At 38.0% G+C, this 23968-nt stretch overlaps 1 protein-coding gene across 2 annotated transcripts in view; it reads right to left on the reverse strand.

Moving 5' to 3' along the window:
• NEGR1 (neuronal growth regulator 1) overlaps positions 1–23968 on the reverse strand; it is a 526075-nt gene that overhangs the window by 146119 nt on the left and 355988 nt on the right. For both annotated transcript variants that reach the window (XM_067563319.1, XM_067563317.1), the window contains exon 4: positions 13004–13135. In XM_067563319.1, the coding sequence (XP_067419420.1) occupies positions 13004–13135 (132 nt within the window). The remainder of the gene's footprint in view (positions 1–13003; positions 13136–23968) is intronic.

Here is a 23968-nt window from a genome sequence, read left to right on the forward strand (position 1 = left end):
TTTAAACTGAACTGTTTGGGTAACTCCAATTAAACTAGCAAACTAGTAGCAAAGTAGTAATTCCATTAAAATAGCAACAGACCTCTATCATCTGAACTGTTAGGAGCGGACTGGACAGTGCAAAACACACATTTTGGGAAAAATTCAGGACTGGGAGTGTGTTGGGGTCCCCATGCAGGTAGTAACCAAGGCTGCTGGAAGCCAGAGTGTGGCTGGTGTGTTGCTGACCAGGCTGCTGGATTCAGAGTTGCTGGACCAAGGTTGTAGCTATGCAGAGACACTGAGGCTGTGACCTGCATGCTATTTGGCTGTTTGTGAGTTGTCCAGGTTGGGAGCTACAACAACAAAGCGTTTTGAGGCACTCAAGATTGAAGGGCGAGTAGTGACACAACCCTTGCTGGTCTGAATTGCACTCCAGAATTTGATAGAGAGTGTATTGCCCCTAGCACTAAAGATAGCCTTAGGAGCTGGTACCAAGGCAAGTGCTAAAGACTGTTTTAGGATTCGAGAAAAGATCTATGGGAGTGCAGTGAGTGCATCAGAGCTTAAGGCTCAGATTTCTGAAATTCATCAATGTAGCAGAGAACAATTTTCTGTGTACCTGAGTAGATTACATGCATTGGCCCAAGATATTCTTGAGGCTGAGGGATTGCAAAATACAGAATTAGATTCATATAAAAGATCAATTTTTACAAAGTTGTTGGCATGAATCATTGCTAATCATACTCAGGATCAAGGGTATTAGTTCAGATGGCCAACAGAGAAATATTTCTTATACAGAATTCTTTTTGAAGTTAGTTTTAGTGAGAAGGAGCACTCTAAATCAGAAAAGAAAAGAGATAGAAGAGGAAACCCAGTGGTAAAGCTAGCCTTCAGCTGGTGAAGAAACTGGAAGGAATATCTAGTTCTGATGAAAGAAAATGTGAGATAGACTGGAAAGAGAAATATCTCCAAGATGAACAGCAATTGTCTCAACTGCAGTTACCTAAACCACAATCTGCTCTGCTTTACCCAGTTTAGAAGAGTCTTTAACCCTCACGAGCATAAGAAACTGTTAAGCAAGTGGTACCTGATGAAAAGGAGGGAAGATGTGTTTCAAATATGGAAAGCAAGGGCATTTTGTACAAGTGATCAGCTGCTCTTCAGGGTGTAGTAAGCACAAAATTAAAGCCAAGGACCCGAACTGCCTGCTGGAGGATTTGGGTGAAGCGGCCAACCAAAAAACAATCATGCAGGCTAATGGAATACAAATTAAATCTCAGAAGGATAATCCTGGAGAATAATTAGCATCTGGAGCTTCAGGATTTATAAAGGTTCTGCTTTTGATGAGGACAGCATGCTGCAAAAGTTTCAAACTCCAAGTCCATGGCCTGGAAGACCAAGTGCCCAAGATCCACTTTTTGGCATCAGGTGATAGACCAAGTCAGGATGAGGAGATGGATGAGAAATAAGAGACCTATCTATATTTGTGAGAATGACTTATCCTGTTAGAAGGGGTTTTGTACAAAAATATCCAGAGGAAAAGAGAAACGTTGGGACAGTTATTGATTCCCTGCACTCAGAGACTGAGCATTAGAAGGAATCCATGATGAGGGCCACATGAGAGTAGCAAGAACTGTAGAGCTGGATAGAGATTGATTTTTTTGGCCTCTAATGACCTGAACTGTAGAGAGGAAAAAATGTGAAACTGTGTTTTGTGAAAATACTATGTATACATACTTCTTTCATTTGAATATCTTTTTCCTAACAGTTATTTCAAGCCATAATTACATTTCCATGTGGGTGGAGGAAGCAACCATGAAAATATGATATCTATCTCACTCAAAAAAAAAAAAAAAAAAGTACAATACACAGAGAATATCAGCAATTTCTGTTGACTTCAATTGGAGCTTTAGATATGTGGTTTCATGCCTATAGGTGCTCATGATAAGGGTTATTTATCTCACATACAACACATACTAGCTAAAATGGACTCCATTGCTTTTCCTGTAGGTTGTATTAGAAGTTACAGGAAACAGAAAACATTGGTACTTTGTTGTGACAAATGTTCTAATGTGCACCAATGTCTAATAAAGTCTGCAAAACATCAGCGACAGATCTCTGCAATAGCCTTTTGGAAGCTTTTAGAAATATTGTTCACTTTTGAGAAGTTTTTCTTTGTTGTATCAAAATTAAGCATTTTGTTAATGAAATCCAAGTTGGTGATTTGTAATTCTTTGATATGAAATATGAATAGGCTTGGAAGGATTAGATTTTTATTGGTAAAAATTGGTAAACATAATTTCACTGTACACACACACACACACAAACAAAAACATTTTCATCAATGATAATACAAATTTACAAATAGGCAAATTAAGAAAAATGCTGCTTAAGAGTTTGATTTAAGGATATTTACTTTGTATATTTTGACGTGATATTGACAATTTGAGATTTAATAGTTATAAAGCTTTAACTTTTTGAATCTCAGCATTTATGCACATTAAATAACGACTGTCTGCCCCCATCCATTGTCTGCCCCTTTCACCCCATAATTTTGCACAATTGTGAACATTTAAATTGATAAACAGAAAATATATATATATATATTATAAAGGATAAAAATTGAATTTTACCAAGCCTAAATATGAACAGTTCTGAAACAACACACTTTCTAAAAAAAGTAAGGACAATGTGAAATGTCTAGACAGTAAGAGGCATAACAAACACTCCAGTATAATTTCTTCCACGGTAGTTTTAAGGTTACAGATATAATTAAGTTACAGTGACTTGTACAGTCTGTCTGATTTCAAAGTAACATCAGAGTATTATGGATAATATTATGCAAACTGCCATAGCAACAGTGAGGCAGACATCTAAGACATGCTAATGAATTAAGCTGTTCTGTAAAACCCTAAACTAGCCAAGAAAAAACAAACATTTAAAATAAAATGCACACAAGTGATTAAAAGCCCTATCCTATTCCTATGAAAAATAATGCAAATCTCTCATTGACTTCAGTGGCAGCAGAATCAAATCCTTCGTGAACCATTATATCAGAAATGAAACAGAAAAATAAATGACAGCAACTACATAGCTTTGTTTTCCTTAATTAACTTCTTAGCATTATAGAAGCAAAACACTACATTGGATTTTATCATGGTAAGAGTCACAGTAGAGATGAAAAAGACCAAGGCTGATGAAGTCCATCCCGTGGGCATAATATTGTCTATTCATTTCAATTTGTCTTTAAAAATAGTACAAAATGTACATAAGCAACAAATCAAATTGGAAATATACATGTAGAAATCAACCAAAACAGTCACTATTAGAGCTGATTGAATATTAAAATATTTATGTAAATTCTTGATCAAATCTTTAAATGCATTCACTTGGATTGTGCTCATGTCCCCTGAGTTTGTTTTCTATGAATATTTAGCAAATCTTCTACTTGTCATGAAGAGGAAATGTTAAGCTTAAATATTCTAATATTTGGCAAGAGTGGATTCTGAATGATATAAGTGAAAATTCCAGCTGCTAGTTAGTCGCATAGGTCATCCAATCAGAGAAGCGAAACAATACCACATGACTTATGCAACTAACAACCAGCACCAATTTACTTAGCATATGCTGTGTAGGCTCCTGACATTTGGAAGTCCAACAGAGAAGGAGGTTGTTGTACTGAAAAGTAGCTGCAAACTCCCCTCTCTTAGGAATGGGGAACTGTAAGTGTTAGTGCAACCACAAAGCAGGTGGACAGTTGCTGGCTGGGAAGGTGACACTGTCTGAGGATGTGCTAATTCAGTACATTCCTTTAAGTAATCAGTACCAGCAAAATTCCTTTGTACCACTGGCCAAAAATTAAAGGTATCTATCCTTCCCCCAACCTGCTGGCGAAAAGCATGGGGAAAGAGTAAGCAGCAGTTCCAGTTGCTCTCTCTTGTATTAAATACCTCCCGGGATCAGGAGGCCCAACTGGGCAGGGAAGTGTCATTTACACCACTCTGCACCAGTACCAGTAAATCTGGCCCTTGGTCTGTAGCACAAGACTAACAAGAACTAAAATTATATTAACATTATACTTTATTTTCAGTTTAATAGCTGTATTCTCTTTTAGAAGGCTACTGTACTCCTACTGGTGAAATCCACACAGTCTAGCTTGAAGCAAAGCTGTTTATTTTATGGCTACAGCAGACCAGACCCTTCCTATAATTTACAAGGGGCAGCTAAAAACAGAAATTCTGCAATGCAAGTCCATTTAAAAGTTCACATTTGCTATTCATTAATTTAGGGAATTGACAATTTTACATAAATTAAAATAAAAGTTTGCTTCATGGTGCATGTGGCTCATTCTTCATTTTCTCAGCATGACCTCAGTACTTCTAGGGATTCCAGCATTTAGCAACTGCCTCTATTTTTTTAAAAAATATTTAATTTATAAAACTGACAAGAGCTAGTGAAGCTGCAGTAATGTATGCATAACTACAGACCAGCTTTCAGAAGACATATTAAAATCTTGTTAATCCACGATTCTAGTTGTTCCAAAGGGGGCTCAAGATTATCATCTGTAAATCAGTATTTGCCTTATAAAATGTAATGGAAAACGCTAATAAGATTTACTGGTAAAGTGAAATTGGATTACATCTTATCTATTTTAACTCAATGTGGAAATGTATTCCTTGCTTGGAAACTAGCATCACGACACTACTTGATGCTCAGATCTCGTTACATTTTCTTCACAGAGCACACAAAAAAGTCATGAATTCTATGACCATCATTTCTAAAGAGAGTGTGAGAGAGACACATATATTAAGGAGAAAAATAATTTATGCAATATACCACTGCAAAGAAAAAAATGTTAGGATTATAATATTTATAGTACAAGGGCAAGCCGCAAACTGCTGTTTATGTCTGGTTGGATGTAATCCAATCAGGAAACTTCAAATTCAAAAACTAATTTAAAACAGATAATTTTCTTGTATATATTTGGAAGACTGAGCAGCTACTATATGCAGTAAATATCCATATTCAAAAACATGTCTGTTTCCTATGCAGCATAGCTGTTCAGGGTTCACTGCAACCATATAATACAGGGCATAATAAAAACTTGATATATTCAACTACCGGATCTGCAGTAAATAGTGTAAATTTTTAATCAATAGGAAAATACTAACTATGTCTTTTCACTATATTTTTTTACATGAAACTGTTCCTGGGAATTGTGATACTATATGGCCAAAGATCTATGCGTGGTGTTTTGGAGAAAACACACTAATGTGGTGATTCAAGAGGATATGCAAGGAGAATACAGCGATGGAATAAAGACCACTTGAACCCTAAATCAATCCCATGTACTCCATCAGATCAGAAGAGCCTAGAAAGGATATTGCAAAGCCAAATAGAGAATGTAAGAGGGTGTGTTACTTCCAAAAAGAGCATACACCTATTGTGTACATTGTCCCAGAGAAAGCAAGTAAAAATCCTGTGAGATATATAGCAGGATCCTTGTAAGGCTAACATTCAGTCATTTGTTCCTAGAATACTTATTTAGTATTCTGGCCACACCCATAAAGTAAAGATTTATTGAGGAGCTGAATCAGAAGGTAAATAATGCAGCCAAATTAAAAACCCACTAGAACTAGGTAGAAGACTGGCAGAACAAATCATGTATCAGGAACACGGACACAGCAGAGTATTAGGATGGGCAGATGAGCAGAACAGAAGCGTAGATAGTAGTGAGCCAACAAAGGAGGAATTTTAGCAATAGGGTAAGCAAAACCAGACAGCCTATAATAGCAAAAGTAGATTAGGAAAATTATTGAGCTTGTTTTTTCCCAAACACAAACTGTTTCTTTACTGATAACTACAGCATGCAGGCCCTTCAAATATTTTCCTCTACTCCATCCTGTCCTTCCACTGCCAGCTGTGCTGCTTAATGTTCATCTGGTTGTTAAAGACGTAAGTGATGCTAAACCCCCATGAGCTACTCTTTCATCAGACAATCATTGATTTGCGTGATATGGAGTTCACTACATGTCTTGCTAGAATCACTGTTGGTTGCATTTCCTGACTGCAGAATCATGGTTTGCATGTATACCTTTACCCATCTATCAACATATACCTACTTTAATTACAACTGTAGAATCAAGAGCACTGGGACAGATTTTACAGTGTTACACTGCTGCAAATCTGGAGTAACTTGTTTGAAACCAATGGTGTTACTCCCACACTACTACAGTGTAACTAACATCTGAATCGAATCCAATATGTCCAAAGGCACTGGAGTGGTAAATGATAACATAATTTCCACATCAAAGAACCAAGTGACTATGATCTTTTTGCCAGTTGGTTTCTCTCCCCTTGTTAATACAGCAGTTTACTTAAAAAAATTCTTTTCATCTAGTGGAAGAGGCAACAAAGTTTATTCTCCAATATCAGACAGAACTTGGGGGCACAAGTGACACTACACTGTGATCTAACGGCCATGATATGGACTGACAATATACTGTTCTGTGTGAGGTTCTTGTGCCATACTATATGAGAGAATTTTCAATAACGGGAAGGATACAAAAAAAAAGGAAGGCAGGCTTTTATATTAATTTGTTCACATTTGCTAACTAAAGTGAATATTTCATTCAGTGTATATTTGGAAAAAAAGAAACTGAAGAACATTCCATTAAGAACAATGCTACACTGGCCAGAGGTGGGCAAGATGGTCAGAAGGCTTTTCCATCTTTAATTGTTACAATTCTTTTATTAAAAACCTACAGATTACGTTTGCAAACTAATTTAATAGAAATTGAATGTAATTACTTTCACATAAAATAAGAAACTGGTCTTAATCACAATGGTATTCAGTCTCTAAGAGCTGAACAGCCATTATGTCATTAAATGACAGGGCAGAAAGCCACAAACTGATTACAGAAATGAAGACCTGACATTCCACCGTGTTGACCATGCAACTGAAACTCTATTCAGGGCTAGACTTAAACCAGGCTACACAGCTACATACTAATGCATAGAGAAGTAATCTATGCGGCCTGGTACAGGAAACCTCTCTGGGCAAGCACTGCATACTCAAAGGAAATGTGATATCCTGCTTGCAGCTGCAGGCAGCGTCTCTGAAGCTGACAGGAGAGCACAAGGAATAGTATGCAAATAAGGGTGAATAAGATCCTGCACAGATTGTGATGCAGCTGTGAGTAGTATGGATCGTGCAGGTCTGAGCATTCCCTTCACAACCAGCCCATTAGGCAGCTTTTTAAGTTGTATAAGGAGCAAACAATATTGGATTCCTTCTTTTTTGCTATTAGCTGTACCCACTCATAGATCAGGTCAGCATCTGATACTGCTAACAGGAGTGATGCTGTCACCTAGCATGAGGTGGAATGGTGATGCCCTTGCAACTGACCATGTGAGCCAAGTGGAATGGCACCAGTAGAATTATGGTACAAATCACGTCAGGATGCTGCTGTGGATGGCTGCTCAGCAATGCGATGAGAGTGTAAAAACACAGTTAGAAACTCTGCACTACTTCAAAGGAGAGTGACTGGCCAGTCCCACATGTCCTGTAGGGAATGTGTTGTGAAAAGTCAGTTGCAGAGGCTATTCTGCTCTCTGGCTGGAGCCACATGTACACTGACCTACATGGTGCAATGACAGATGTGTCGTACATAATTTCACAATCTAACTCTCCACGGTTAAGCTCTTCAACTATTCCCTCCCATGACTGTTAGCAGAAAGGGTGCAGTGCCTGTGTAAACCCATTCCTGGTTGCTGAGACAATTAGTGAGAAGGCCTCTCTTTATGAGAGGGGAAAAGGATGGTTCTTCTAGCTGCTGGAAAGGACATGAGAGGCATTCTTTTGTAACATGCTTGTACAACGTGTGTAATGTCCCCCTCTGGTGCCTGGTCCACAGAAGATTATTACTACCAGCTGGTGGAGTTACTCTTTTACATTCAGCGTTAAAGGTCTGTGTTTTCAGGTTGTAAAATAGCTAAGGTTATTAAATCCATAGAGGGTGTTAGACAATGCTGTCCAAACACAGGGCTTTAAATCCCGCAGAGCTCAAGACAAGTTTGCCCAGAGAGGTGGAATATGTAACATGCTTTTCCAGTACATGCTGTGTCCCTAGCTCGTTGTTAGTTCACAGAGAGGCTAACAATCTATTACTGCTGCTGCCAGCCAATGAAGTTGCTGCTTTAGCTCAAGTAGCACAGAGCTCTGTACTTTGTAGCTGTACATGCTGGGTTCAAACCCACTGTCAACCCACCCCAGGTTTGTATTTAGTAGTATTGTATTTAGTAGTTCAGGGAATTTTCTTAAACTCTGTTCTTTTCTCACTTAACGGACCTCATGCAGTGAGCAGAACACAGATTAGACCCATACAGTTAATGAGAGCCTGATGGAAGGCACCTCACAACTGCAAAGTACTCTTTGAATTTACTCAGATTCTCAGCCCTGCTTAAATTGCGGCACAAAGAAAATGTAAAGCTGCTATAAATGGACAGCTGGAGATTCCTCTCTGTAGTGGAATCCCTCAGTGGTATAAAGCTGGCACATCTATCACACTGATGTGTATGGGGAATTTGGGAGCAGACATGGGGACTGAGAGAAGACAAAATGGAGGTGTAAAGAGTGGGATTAGAGGATTTCGTATTCTGATGACCGTGGGCTCCTGGAACAATCCCTTATGCTACAGCTAGCATGACCCCCAGGCAGCCCCCAGGCACGAGGCTCTCACTCAGCACAACTGAGAATTAAGTGCTTACTATTTCAGTATTCTCCGCCCAACTGTAATTTTACATTTAAAATTCAGTGTGAATGACATAGACATAGTAGTTTGATCACTACAGGGTGCTTATGCTTTTCCAGGCTGAGTTTTATCTGGAAATGCGTGTGAATGTAATAAGTCATTCTTCTGCCTCGTCAAACTGAATAAGTGTTTGTGATATGAAACAGATGTTGGGAGTATTTCCGCATTTAGTTCAACTGGCTAGTGGACAAGTTACATACTGAGACAAACAAAAACGTATAACAATTAGCTGACTTTTACAAATCTTGAGATGCACAAGCTGTTTCATCTTGTACCTGCATTTTGGTTTTGCCATTTCTTCACACAAAAAACCCCCTGTTATCGAGGCATAAAATACTCAGCATGGGCCCAATGCAGACCCAAGAGCTTAAAGAAGACTATAACAAATGTAAGTATAAGCAGAGTCTGTAGATTCCCTTTTCCTTTTAATAAAAGTTTTCTTTTGTTACACATAGACTCACTGCTTGTGAATGGAGAAGTAGTGCCTCTTAGAGGAGCCAGGGAGTGGTGTTTAGTTTGCCCAGATCACTGGGTGGGAGCTTGAGCCAATTCTGTTTGTACTGTTAAGAGAAATCCCTAGATATTGAACCCAGTGATTAAAATATTTTTATTAAGATCCTAGCTTAAAAACAACTTTCAGCCTCACTAGTCCCCTCTTTCATACCTCAGCTCCCTTCTTCCCTCTAGGTTCAAAATTATGCCTTTTCCTGAGAGTCTCTTGAAGAAGAGGTGGAAGTAAGAGGAGAGCTGAGAGGAACCAAAGTTTATCTGGCAAAAATGCTATCCTGAAGCTGCAGGCCAGGATGGTAGAGAGGGCACCACTACAGTGTGCTGCCAGGTACTGTTAATAAGGAGAAAATGTGAATGTGACTAGCAGTGACTACTTCATGGGCACAAGGGCACTTGGGGTGGGAGAGGCCTCTGAACCAGCAGAACATGTCCCCATGGGTACATGGGACGGGGGGCAGTGCACCTTGGTGTTCACTTCACCTGTGTGATGAGATCCTGAACTGCTAGTGGCACAGAGGGGAATGAAGCCTGTTCTTTTCCTTCTTCTCCCTATGTTTTCTGTCCCACCTTTTATACCCCACATATACGTGGTGCTCTTTTCATACTCCTTCCATCACTTGCAGTGTGAGATGTACAGGTATTTGTATTCAAAAGATACATACATTTATTATGTACTTCTCTGACAACACTTTTTCCCTTTATCCATCATTTCAGTGATTCACCATTTGTTTCAGCATCTGATTGCAAATTACCCTCCTTGATTTTAGAAAATATCCCTGTGACTTGTCCCAGCCTCCTGCATGAAGACTGTTACTCTCTTTCTCTCTGTGTCCTCCTTCTCAGTAGCAAGAGTGGACAAAAGATATGTTTGCTCAATTTACACAAGCTTTCTTGCTTTTCCGTTAACCATTTTCACTACTACTAGTTCAAGAGCCTACTTCTCTGCACATACCACAGTCTGGAACAGCCTCTTCTGCATCTCTAATTCATCAGGTTTCCACCTTCTCCCAAATACTATATGAAAAAAATGTATACTTTTTTGCTTTGTCTACCTACAAGCATTTACAGAGGGCTTATCACTGTAATATTTAAATTCTACTTAGATCTACCAAATTTCCCCTCCTTTATAACCAACCTCTCAAAGAGATTGACCCTCAAATCCTCATGCACATGGATAAATCCTGAGAGTAGATCCATTGATTTCAAGTTGCTCACATGCATAAATATTTGCAAGTTTGGGCCCTAGCTATATTATTTAAACTCTGTAAAATATTTGGTGACACAGTTTGCATGAAAATCACGCCACAAAATAAAGGCTATCAGGAAAGCTGGTCCAGCTGACAGTACAGGTGCAGACTTAAACTGTGACCTTGAGCAAGTCGCCACAGCTCTCTGAACCTCAACTTCCCCAACACTGCATAGGAGTATTTCCAGGTTTAATCCTTAGAAAGAAAGTTATTTTTCTGTCCTTTGAGCAGTTCTCGATAGGCTAAAGAACAAATTAAATACCTTTAAATTCTGCGCAAATTATACATTTTGTATAAAACTATTATAGTTATCAATAAAAATAATACTAATTTTAGATTTTCAAAACAATTATTTTTACTTTCCAAAATTTGGGGTGCATTCAGCAAAATGCATTGTTTGTGGAAACAAGGTACACAGGAAACATTAGGTACAGTGTGACAGACTCAGTGTTAGCTTCCTGAAACAGTTCTGCTCCCATTATAGTTTTGCCAATGTATTTCAAACATGATCTGCAACATTTTTATGTATTTCAGCCCTGGACCTCTCTAAAGCAGAGAGATTGCCAATTATGGTCATTTATGCCAAATCTTCTGGCAATTTAGGAATGTGTAAAAAAACCTACTACGGTGCTGATTCTGCCTCCCTTACTCTCTGAAATCATTGTAAGTACTACTCCATGTGATTAAGTGAGGCAGAATCTTGCCTGTAATGATAAGAATAAAACAATCAACTTGGCCTCTATGGGTAAAAGACAACTGCATTGATCTACTACATCCCAGCACATAATGGCCTACAGTCATACTATTTCAGAAAGTAAACAAGGTCAGGCCTGGTCACTGTTCTGATGGGATATCTCCAAGGAAATCCCAGGTAATACATTTAGTAGTGTAAGCAATTCAGCCGGCCATACTCCTCTCTCTGAATCATTACAGAACTAATTTCATAGCCTGGTGCTAAGGGCACTGCGCTGTTGGAGACACTAACTTTTGAAGGAGACACAAACCCAAAGTCCTTATAACTTGTAATTATTTAAGGTCCCAAGACAATTTTCAAGAGAGGAGGAGATCCTGGTGATCTAGCCAAATTACAATCTGAGTAATTGCATTTAGCCTACCTAAATTTTCCCTTGTAGTTTCACCTGAAGTATTTATTCTCATTTTCTCTCCTTAAAGTCATGTAGTTTTACTATATTTACTTATTGTAAAATTTCAAATCAAAAGAGTCAGTATTTCAGTGAGTATTGAATACTTTCTACATTGCCTATAAATTGCCATGCATTGTCCATAAAGTGTTTTGGTATTCTTCAAATTATATGAATGTGAAGTTACTGTTATGTTGTATTATTGGTCTTTAATATTGGTAGATGTCTTTTGATGTGAGGAGAAAAACACTTTTAATGAGGCCAACAATTTCAAGAAGTGGTTCTGGTGTAGTAAATACAGTATTTTTATCACTGCTTTATAAAATTAAATATGTGATTCCATTCAAATAGTTAGGCAATAGCCACATTAGAGAGTTTACAGCTGGCGCACCTGCACCACTGTAAACTCTATAGTGTAGCCACTCTAAACTGACAGGAGAGCTCTCTCCCTTCGGCTTAATTACTCCAGACCCCTGCAAGTGGTGGTAGCGCTATCCACACCAACGCTTAAGTCAGCATAAGTTATGTCACTCTGGGGAGATGCTAATTCACACCCAACTGATATAATTTATGTCAACTTAAACTGTAGTGTAGCCATCTGAAAGCAAACCATCTGCTTAACCTGAAAGCAAACCATTGACAAAAAAGCCTACATAAGCACAAACTTGATCGACCACAAAGTAATCCCTCCACTAAGATGTTAATGAAAGATGTGAACTCTTGCAGAGCTTCTCATGTACTTGTACTGGGGTTATATCATAATAAGACCTGCTATTTAATATACTTCCACTGAGATGGTTTTATATACTGCCACAGAGATAGATCAGTATAAATGATCTCTTATTTTTTCATTACTATACAACCATACAAAATTAAATCACAAAACACTGTGGCAAAGGAATTCTGAGACAAAAATATGCCTTCAATGTACAAATACAGGGATTCCAGTCTTCTTAGTAATAAAGAGTATTACACAGTTCAAGCTCCAGTTTGAAAAAATATCACCACCCAACTTAAAACTTAAAACCACAAAAGCAAGAAATGTGCATTGTCAGCCATTATCATCCTCAATTTTGCAGAAGGGCTGGAGGACACATAGAACATTTAAACTTTTACTCTATATTGTCTCCCTTTTGTGAGGTTAACTCAGACCTTGAGTGTCCAGGATGTTTTGCTACTCTAATATAGAAAAGGACTACTATTTCATCACTAGCAGTAGCTTGTTGCACTTTACTGTACTAGGCTGTTTTCTTCTCAGCTGTTTTTAATTCTCCACTGGATTTAATGATTAAAAAGTAACATGACTTACAGTTTACTGTGACTTTTACTTTTCTCACATCTGGGACTAAGACATCATTTTCTGCACTGCATTCATATTCCCCAGCCTGGTCTCTTGTAATTCCATAGATGTCCAGATATTGTCCATTTTCGAATGGTTTTGCTGAAATGAAAAGAGAGTGAGAGAGAATAAATTAGAAAAAGTTTAACTGGAGGTGCCTGAAGCATCATTCAGATATAATAACCAACTCATGACTTTCTTCTGGCTATTGCTGACAAAATTATTCCATGTGAAACTGAGCAATTATTACAGCCTTTGTTCTCCTACCTACAGAAAACAATTCTAAGGAAAAGAAAGAAAGTTTAACAAGTGATACTTTAACAACTACTTCCCCAGGATAGGACATACACACATTCTTTATAATTGATTAGAGTTCCCTAATATCAACATACATCAAATAAAACTTGTTTGCAAAATTGGCACAGATCTAACAGCCTTCTACCACTACAGATGAAATTCACAAATATGGTTCTGTATATATTGACATTTAGATAATGTACTGCTTTGACTGGAAAACTGACACATTTTACATATTTTTACTGGATTAAAAAAAAGTTCATTTTGACTAAAGCTTCTGAATCAAAACATTCTGTTAACACCCTAGACATCCACTGTATTCTAGCTCATCCTGAAATCTGTATATGCTATTGTAGATGCCTGATTTAAAAAATTAAGAACTAGAACAAATAAAAAGATAACTGAGCAATGGAATAGCCAATCTATCCCTCCTGAGGAATATTTATATTGTGCTAAATTCTTTACTCAATTTCCCCTCAGGCAAACTCCCTTTGAGACCAGTGAAAAACTCATTTATTACAAGCTAAGTCAAAATTGAGCAAGGACATCTGGATCTAGCCCATTACATAGTAACCAAAAACAGTATTATAATTAACAGTAATGGCCATATGTTTATTTGAAGTAAAACTAGTTCAAAAGCAACTTAGATATATGTATACATCACTTGTTGGGGAAGCAGTTATGAATGTGTTATGTATTCTGAAGAAAGGTGGTTTTAGGGCTCAAAAGATGAACTGGCTATCAGGAAAGCTGGTCCATCTGACAGTACAGGTGCAGACAAACTATGACCTTGAGCAAGTCGCCACAGCTCTCTGAATCTCAACTTCCCCAAGATTGCATAGGAGTGTTGCCAGGTTTAATCTAAGCATTTTGAGATCCTTAGAAAGAAAGTTATTTTTCTGTCCTTTGAGCAACTCTTGATAGGCTAAAGAACAAATTAAATACCTTTAAATTCTGCACAAAGTTATAAACATTTACAAAGGAATATAAAATAACATGAAAAACATTCATTAAACTTTACTAAAATACACAACAGTGGTTATTATAAATCACATGATGGAAAATACATGCTTAAAAGTGGGGAGGAATTGCTGAAAGTGGCTATCCACATTGGGACAGCACAGATAAGATTTGGTCAACTGTTAAGAACCCTGTAAACAGGAACATTTTCCCTGATGATGATATGGCACACCTGATAGCTGAACTTTGTGACTTTGTCGTGACCCACAACTACTTCAAATTTGGAGACAATCTATACCTTCAAGTCAGTGGCATAGCTACGGGCACCCGCATGACCCCACACTATGCCAACATTTTTATGGCTGACCTAGAACAACGCTTCCTCAACACTCGTCTCCAAGCACCTCTCCTTTACCTACGCTACATTGATGACATTTTCATCATCTGGACCCACGAAAAAGAGTCCCTTGAAGAATTCCACCATGATTTCAATAATTTCCACCCTACCATCAACCTCAGCCTGGATCAGTCTACACAAGAAATCCACTTCCTGGACACTACAATACAAATTAAGGATGGTCACATTAATACCACCCTTTACCGAAAACCAACTGACCGCAATACATTTCTTCATGCCTCCAGCTTCCACCCTGGACACACTACATGATCCATTGTCTACAGCCAAGCCTTAAGATACAACCGGATTTGCTCTGATCCCTCAGACAGAGACAAACACCTACAGGATCTCCATAAAACATTCTTAAAACTACAATTCCCACCAGGAGAGGTGAAGAAACAAATTGACAGAGCCAGACGGGTACCCAGAAGTCACCTACTACAGGACAGACCTAACAAAGAAAACTAAAATCTCTCCAACACATCATTAAGGATCTACAACTTATTCTAGCAGATGATCCCTCACTCATTTAAGCTGTGGGAGGCACATCTATCCTTGCTTACAGACAGCCTCCCAACCTGAAGCAAATACTCACCAGCAACCATACACCATACAAGAAGAACACTAACTCAGGTACATACCCGTGCAACAAACCCCACTGCCAGCTCTGTGCACACATCAACCCTAGTGACGCCATCACAGGCCCTAACCACATCAGCCACACCATAAGGAGCTCATTCACCTGCACATCTACTAATGTAATATATGCCATCATGTGCCAGCAATGCCCCTTTGCCATGTACATTGGCCAAACCGGATTGTCACTATGCAAAAGAACAAATGGACACAAATCAGACATAAAAAATAGAAACATCCATAAACCAGTCGGAGAGCACTTCAATCTCCCAGGACACTCTGTAAATGACTTGAAAGTTCCCATACTTTTACCAAAAAACTTCAAAAACAGACTTCAAAGAGAAACTGCTGAGCTTGAACTGATCTGCAAACTTGACACAATCAAACTGGGTCTAAATAGGGACTTGGAATGGTTATCTCATTGCAAGAAGTAATTGTCACTGTTCACACATTCTCACTTCCTAATCAATGGTTGTGAATAGGCTCAACTACTTCTCCATTGTTGTTCCTTAAACTTGGATATGTATATATATACACCTGCTATCTGATTTCTATTCCTTACATCTGACCAAGTGGGTTTCAGTCTACGAAAGCTTATGCCTGAAGAAATTAGATTTGTTAGTCTTTAAAGTGCTACAGGACTCTCGTTGTTTTTGCTACATACAGACTAACACGGCTACCCCTCTGGAGCTTTTCACCTGCAAACAATGTACAGAGTAATGGTAAAACCTTGAAATAAGTTAGTTGTGTCAGATATTCATTCCATGCAGCAGATGAGTATAAGGCCTGTTCATTGCCTAAGTCCCACTTATTCCTTATTTTAAGGATTTAAGTGGTATATAGGCTTCATGTAGGTGCTCGACACATGAGTGCCTATAGTTATTAAGATGTCACTCACTAACAGGTCCCAGATACACCAGCTCTTTCAGAGGAAGAAAACCACAGAAAACACTAGTTCCAAAAAGTAGGTATGATAAAACTGCAATGGAAAAATATGAATTGAACTGAACAGTGATAAAATCTAGTGAAATAATTTACAGGATACAGTAAATTGCAATAGGATGGATTTTTCCCCCATGTTGTTCATCAGAGATAAATTATGAAAAATCTTTCACAAAAGAGCCAGCTGTTACTCTTCACATGGTTGGCTGCTGTTATGTGCTACTGTGGCCAGGTTGAATCAACTTCTTGGAAAATTTGATTTAACATCACTCTGAACAGAAACATATGTTGTGGATCTGTACTGCATAAAACATATATTATATTTTCTTGTATGTACTGTAGCCAACATGAATGTGCTGTACAGTGTACGCTGCTGTGGCCCTATAGGACAATGCTGTACCACAGACACTAATTTTGGCTTAAGAAAACTATTTCACTGCATAAATCAAAGAACACTTTGCAGATTAATCTTTCAAAGTGCATACATTTGGCATACAAGCTTGCATTTCAGAACATTGATTGTAAAATCTCATTACGGCTTCTCTATGGAGGAAATAGACACCACAACACAATTTCAGAAAATCAAGCTTTCTTTGGGTATGTCCCTATGTGGGAGGGTACAAAATCCACTCTGTTACACAACAGACAGGTGACAGGGCTGCATTACAGACTCTCTGTGGATTCCGTTCCAGCCTAGTGACTGGAAGAGCAGCCACAGCTCTTTTATTTCCTCTCTGTGGGCTCTGGGCAACTGGATCTACATAATTAAGCATATAATAGCTCCTCTTCCCAGAAGGGATAGACAGACTCTGTGTAAAGGGGTGATGTGGAGTTAAGCATGATGGAGTGCTTTATGCAGGTTCTCTGCGTTCAGAAGAATTTTACCCTATATTAGAGAAATGAAAGAAGAAGACATGTCACATTGGACAGCCTCAGACAACCCAAACAATCAACATAGAAACAGCAGGATATCAATAACCAGCACCACACTGTGAACAGGCTCTCTCCTTCAGCACCTACAAACCCAGGCTGATAAGCTCTCCTGGTGAATTATTTGGCACACAGAGTTCACTGGAGTACCTTCACCAAATATGTTTATTATTATTTCTTCCTTTTGCTCCAGGTACAACACAGTATAACAACAGCTCTGTTTCCTGGGTCAGCTTTTTATACAGCTTGCTTTCTTCCCTGAGTCTTCCTTAACTCATCAGGCTCTCTACAGATGTAAGTGATTCATTCTACCCTTCCAAACCCAATCAAGCTACCTAACTTTCTTCTACTCTAACCACAGCTGGTGTCCTGGGTGATCTAAGGGTATGTCTACACAGGGATAAAAGACCCAAAGCACAGCACCAGCTGGCCTGTGTCAGCTGATTCTGGCTTATGGGACTCTGGCTGAGGGGCTAAAAATTGCTGTGTAGACTTCAGGCTCAGGCTGGAACCCAAGCTCTGGGACCCTCCACCCTTGTAGGGTCCCAGAGCTTAGGCTCCAGCCGAAACCCAAACATCTATACAATTTTTCAGCTCCAGAGCCCAAGTCAGCTAGCTTGGGCCAGCTATAGGTTTTTAATCTCTGTGTAGACATGCTCTAAATTACCAGGGTGCTGGCCTCCAAAGGACTCTATTGATAGCTGCTTACAGCACCCTGTCACACACTCATGGAAAGAACAGGATACACAATCCACCCTCCCTCCCCACTGCAAGAAGTTGCATCATAGAAGATTAAAAATGTGATAGTGTATCTTATACAGAAGACTGTTAGCAAAAGTAATTTAAGAATATCCTCATCCTTACCTCTGGGAGCACTTAAAGCAAGAACTGAGTTACAGGGAAGAAAGAAGTTTCAATGGGCTCAGAGGTGTACTTTACAAAATATTATGGAAGGCACTGGGTACAAAGTCTAAAAAGGGTTCAGTGAAAAACTACCAGATCTCCATGCACTTATGGAACTTATTCAGCTGCACAGAGGAGACCTTATCAAATTTCACATTCCAGCGGGCATTGTTCCAGTGAATCACATGTGGGATGTTAGTATTTTTCTATTAGTCTGTTACAAGAGAAATTGACTTGACAAAACCACAGACATTTCGTGCACTCAGCCAGCATTAACTAGAAGCAAAAACTCCACGTAGTCAAGAATAACTTGAGCTTTTCATAAGCATACGAAATAGCTGCAGCTGCAATTTTGCTGATAAAGATGGAATGTAAAATTGGAAGAATCATGAGAATGGATGGAAGTGTGGATAGCTGACCTTGAATCTGAGTGTTCCTGATTGTAAGTTTTTGCTCCTGTTGTGACTAGAAGTTGCTTGCTGAGGTTAGCAAAATTGTTAGTTTTCAAGAGGTTATTATGAGTTAATTGCTTTGTTTTGAGCAACCTATGAAAAGATTAGTCAGTGTGTGTAATTTGGAGAAGTGTGCAGAGGTTTTCTATGAGCTAGGAGGCTGACATCCAACTCCCCAGTGGCTAGAAGAAGGCTGGCCACCAGAAACCTGCCCCTGACATTTAACACCATCTCAGATTTTGGTAACTATATCTGGGTTGCTTTAGACTACTGCTATTTTAGATATGTGTTCTAAACTCAATAAAAAAGATTTTGGGTGATTTGTACCAATCATTTATCAGATGGAGGAGCTGTGTTCCCATTGATTTATTTTCTGAAACTGCCTGGAGTAAAAGAAATATAAGTTACCATAGTTTTGGGTTCAGAAAACCCTGGGTAACACATTCAAAATGATCTATTCCAGTTTGTAAAAGACTTCTTAGTTTCCCAAGTTTTTATGATACTCTTGCATCTAAAAGCACAGAACATAGAGACCACTAATTTTTTGTTTAAAGATAACACTGCAACATGAAGGAAATCAATTGACAAAAGCTGGGTGAGTATTATTCCAAATTTACCAAGGAAACTGAGTTACAGAGAGGTTAAGTGACTCGCTCACAGCTACACAGCAAATAAGTGGTGGACGTGGAAAGAGAAATTGAAGCTGAAATCCTGGTCTCACTGACATTAGTGGGAGTTTTTCTAATGACATCAGTAGGATCAGGATTTCAAACACAAGTGTCTTGGTTGTCTACCACCAGATCACACTGCTTCCCTAGAAAGAACTTTCCATACATTCTACCCATGCATACTACAATTATCACAATATTCAGTTTGGGTAAATCATCCAACCTTGTAATTATCCACAGAAAAGTAGACTAAGTCTGTGATAGCTAAATTTATGAGATAACAATTACATGGGAGGCTGTCAATAGGAAAGCATGCAATTTGTTTATAACACTGAAAAAGTTAATAAAATACTACAAAAGTATACACTACAGTATGTGAAAAATCCTTTTAAACTTATGAGATTAAAACCTCTCCAACCTAAATTTCTCCTGGGACTGGATCTATTGTGAAATTCTGAGACAGGATATGTCTAATCTTGGGAGTAATTAATGGCGTTTTCAATTCTGATTACCAACATCAATTTGAAAAGAAGACAATGAGCAAAGTGTAGTGTCTTGGAAATCCATAAAAGAGACATTCAGGATTACACTCACTGGCCACTAACTAGCACTCCTCACTAGAAACCCAAGGTTGCTTTTTTTTTTAAATGCATAAAATATAAGGAGATTCCCCAAATTCCTCTCTCCCATCTCTAGCCTTCTTAACCATTCCTTGATTGTAACTGTGCTTATGGCATTTACTTTGCAGTCTGAATGTGATAATACTCAGCCTCAGCAGAGGTCAATATCACTGCCACTCCATATTGACAGAAGTGACAGGTTTATGTATTCGGCACAACTCTGATACCACACAAGCAGCATTAGTTTCCAGATCTGGTAAGCAGTCATCAGTCCAGTTGAAAAATATGAACAGAAACAATATCTGCAGGGAAAATGAATGTGTAAATAAGTATTGACAAAAAACTGCTTCTCGGTACTGTTAGGGAGAGAGGGTGCTGAATAACAAATTGCTACTGCTCTAACTCATCACAACTATTATGTAGAAAACTGGGTGTGGGATCACATGATACCAGTAAGGAAGACGGCTGCCTAATCCCAGACCTCCTCACTCCCCCACATATTAATTCATCTCTAATAATTACTTTCCTAACAAACTGGCAATAAAATTTCTGACATGAAAGTTTAAATTAAACCCCTGGATAAACTTCAACCTGTTGAATATGGATTCTAATGAAACAATGAGAGGCAACAAAAAAACCTAAGCCTGAATCACCTAAGCAGCTGAAGAGGGAGATTGCAAGGCCACAGCAGAACCTAGCCCAGATACTGAAGCACTGAAAGAATTCCTTACAAACCAACTGGATTCAATTTCAAAAGATATTCTTGGCCTGTCTAAAGATATAAAATCCTGAATGCCTCACTTAGAAAAGGAACTACAAAAAACTGCCATTAAAACCGGTGAAATTAAAGAGGAAACTGCCTCCTTCAAACTTAGACTAGACAAACTGGAAGAAAAACATGATGACTTAGAAAACAGATCTCAAAGAAAAAACCTTTGCCTCTTGGGCATTCCTGAGGGTCTAGAGGAGAAGGGTATTATTAATTTTCGTCAGAAGCTGCTCCCTGACATACTTAAATTGGACCCCCAGATGGCTCCATTAGATATTGAAAGGGCTCACTGAATGTCTGGTACTAGCAGGCAGGAGTATAAGTCCAGACCTATCCTGTTCAAGCTCAATGATAAAGTAATGTTCATGAATGTTGCCAGAAAAGATGTACAAAATTTCTCTTTTTCCTGACTTCTCTGCTGAACTTCACAAAAAGAGGTCTGCATTCAATGACATAAAGCAAATTCTGAAGGGGAACAATGTCAGATACAGCATCAAGTTCCCATCCACCTACACTATGGATTTAGAAGACTCTGGGGCTTTAGCAAAACCCCCTCTGAAGCTTGGCAGATACTTCAAAGATTGAGAACAGATCTGCCGAAAAATAGCTGAATGGTTTTATTATCATAAAAGCATATCTCAACTAGTTTAAAAACAGTTTGTTTTTCTGTGTAGATATGGTAATATTCACTTATATAATCATCCAACTCTTAGCAGATATCCAGCCAAGCTGAACTCTTCTGTTGATCTCCTTTGGAACTAAGCAATAACAACAACTGAAAAGCACTGTAATGCATAGAGTAACAGTTTAACACTAAGCTGGGGGTTTTTAACACCATCTACTGACTGAAGTATTATCTGCATTAATGCTCACAACTTACACTGCTAGACAGAATCACTTCAAGAGCTCTGCCTCTGATGTGTCATGTTATGGTAACCCCAAGTCCCTTGGACTAGTAAATATTCCTGACATGTAAAGTAGACTATAACCTAAACCTTAAATAGCACTAGTTATTCAATGTGTGGAGGGCATTTGACATACTATGAATATGATTTTTTTATACTGCTGTATTTTTCATATTTAAATTTGGTACTATTTTATATTTGATTTACCAAATCAATTGTAAATTTACATATGATGAATCTGTATATATGTATTTGCATGTATAAATAAAAATTTCTGTAGGTAGAAATATATTATACAGGTTCTAGAATACTCAATGGCATTATAGGGTAATATTTGACTTAAAATATATTTGCATGTAGAAATGTTTAGACTATTACTAGATAATATAGGGAATGGAAGAGCAGATGGAACTGAAGCCATCAGGGATCTGAATACGCCTGTTTTAAATCTGTTAATTTTTTGTTTTGTTTTGTTTTCTGTTACAAATATACTTTGGAATATACATGATATTTAATTACAGGTCTTTTTGTATAACTGACACTCTTAGAGGCTCAATTTAAAGCATATAAAATACAACCTCACTTGTCACACAAGACCCTTAAAAAATCCTGGGCAACTGGAGATATGGGGTTGCTAGATTTGTACTATATTATCTAGCATTTCAAATGTGTCCTATTGTACAGTGGCTTCCCTCCAGTAGCTCTGTATACACTCCAGCCTGGTTTGAGATTGAAAAAAGCTTAGGTATGTCATTTGGTTCCCTCTCTTCTTTTATATACCTTAAGAAGTTACTCATATAATTAAGGGAAAATCTAGTCTTTGCATCTACATCTTGCAACACGTTAAGATGATTACAGCATCTGATTTTACTAATTCTCTTCTTGTACGACTATGGGATAATCTGTGCCTTACAATCAAGGCCAACTCCACACTTATGACAATTTGGATAGAAAAAGGATTAACAAAAATTAAAGATATATGACAAGATGATAGACTGGCCTTCTTCGAATACATGTGTAACAAATATCAACTAGTGCTCTTCTTTCTTGCTCAAGGATTCATCCAAGAATAGGGGACAATTGCTGTTTCAATGCTCTCATCTCTTGAAGAACATGTTAAGAAATATGGAAACAAAAGTCACTCTGTAGGAATTACTTATGGTTGGCTTAATGTTTTGTATTGTCCCCTCAATCTCAGTCTAAAAAACAAAGGGAAAAAGAATTTAGCCTTACTATCACAACAGAAACCTGGGAGGATATCTGGCTTGATATGAAAGATATTTCAAGTTCTTTATCCTTGTGATTCTTCCAGAACAAGTTATTAAACAGGCAATATTGGACTCCAGAATGTTTGTTTAAGACTAGATAAGCAATTCACAGTGACCTTCACACATCCGCTATACCTGACAAAAATGCATGTATTCTGGAATGCTCTGTTCAGTGGTCTCTCAAAAACTTTAAGTGTTGCTTTCTTTTCTTCTCCAATCTTATGTATTTTAGGGATGCTGGATGAGTTGGTATTACCAGTTAACATTAAGAAATGGATTACAGTAACTATTTAGTGTCCAAAAGAGTTATTTTGAGACAATGGAAATCATCAATTCCTCCCTCATATAGAGACTGGCTTACTGACCTCTCTACTACTGCATTAATGGACAAAATGACTCTGTGTAAGAGAAATGCTTGGAAAAAATATGAGGATGTCTGGTTAAACATGAAACCACTGCATACTTTTGCAGCTTAGTATATATTATCCCTGATACTCAAAGGTTATGTTCTCACTTACTTATCTATTTAGTCACTTTAATAATTGATGCACTGCATAATCTTACAGGATTCAGGGATGTTTTTTGTTTGTTTGTTTGTTTTTGTTTTCCCATGTTTTACAAATAATGAATGTTGAATTTTGATATTTATATGTTATTTCCATCTTGTGCATGTATTTTATGTTTTGTTTCATTATGTGTTTATATTTTATATAGAAACAAAAAAGGGTTTTTTTAAAAAGAAAACTTGGGAGTGCTTATATGATTCTTATTAGAGTGGTGCACACCAGCTATGCCATTGTTAAGTGTCTGTCAGCACTTTCTTTGTAAATCTATTCTGTGCATGGGGGGATGCTATACTGACCTATTAAAATTCCCTGGTACAACTATCTTTACAGAACATTACCAATCATGCAACAACACATTTTTGTAACTGAAAATAAGTGGAGATAAAGATTAGGGCTAGACAGACTAGACAGACTACACCCACTAATCCTTTATATATATATATATATATATAGTACAGGTCCTAAATCATAGATTCTTAGTATCCTTTTATACAGTATAAAGAAGTTGTCTGGATGATGATTCACTGAAGGGTACTGTCTGCCTTTGGTGGACACACAGTAAAGGAAGGCTGGTCCAGTGGCTAAAGCAGAGAATTAGGGATCAGGAAAGCTGGTCTGAATT

Source organism: Emydura macquarii, unplaced genomic scaffold, assembly GCF_026122565.2.
Source record: "Emydura macquarii macquarii isolate MOO-44397 ecotype Brisbane River unplaced genomic scaffold, CSIRO-AGI_Emac_v2 contig_2481, whole genome shotgun sequence".
Lineage (NCBI taxonomy): Eukaryota > Metazoa > Chordata > Testudines > Chelidae > Emydura > Emydura macquarii.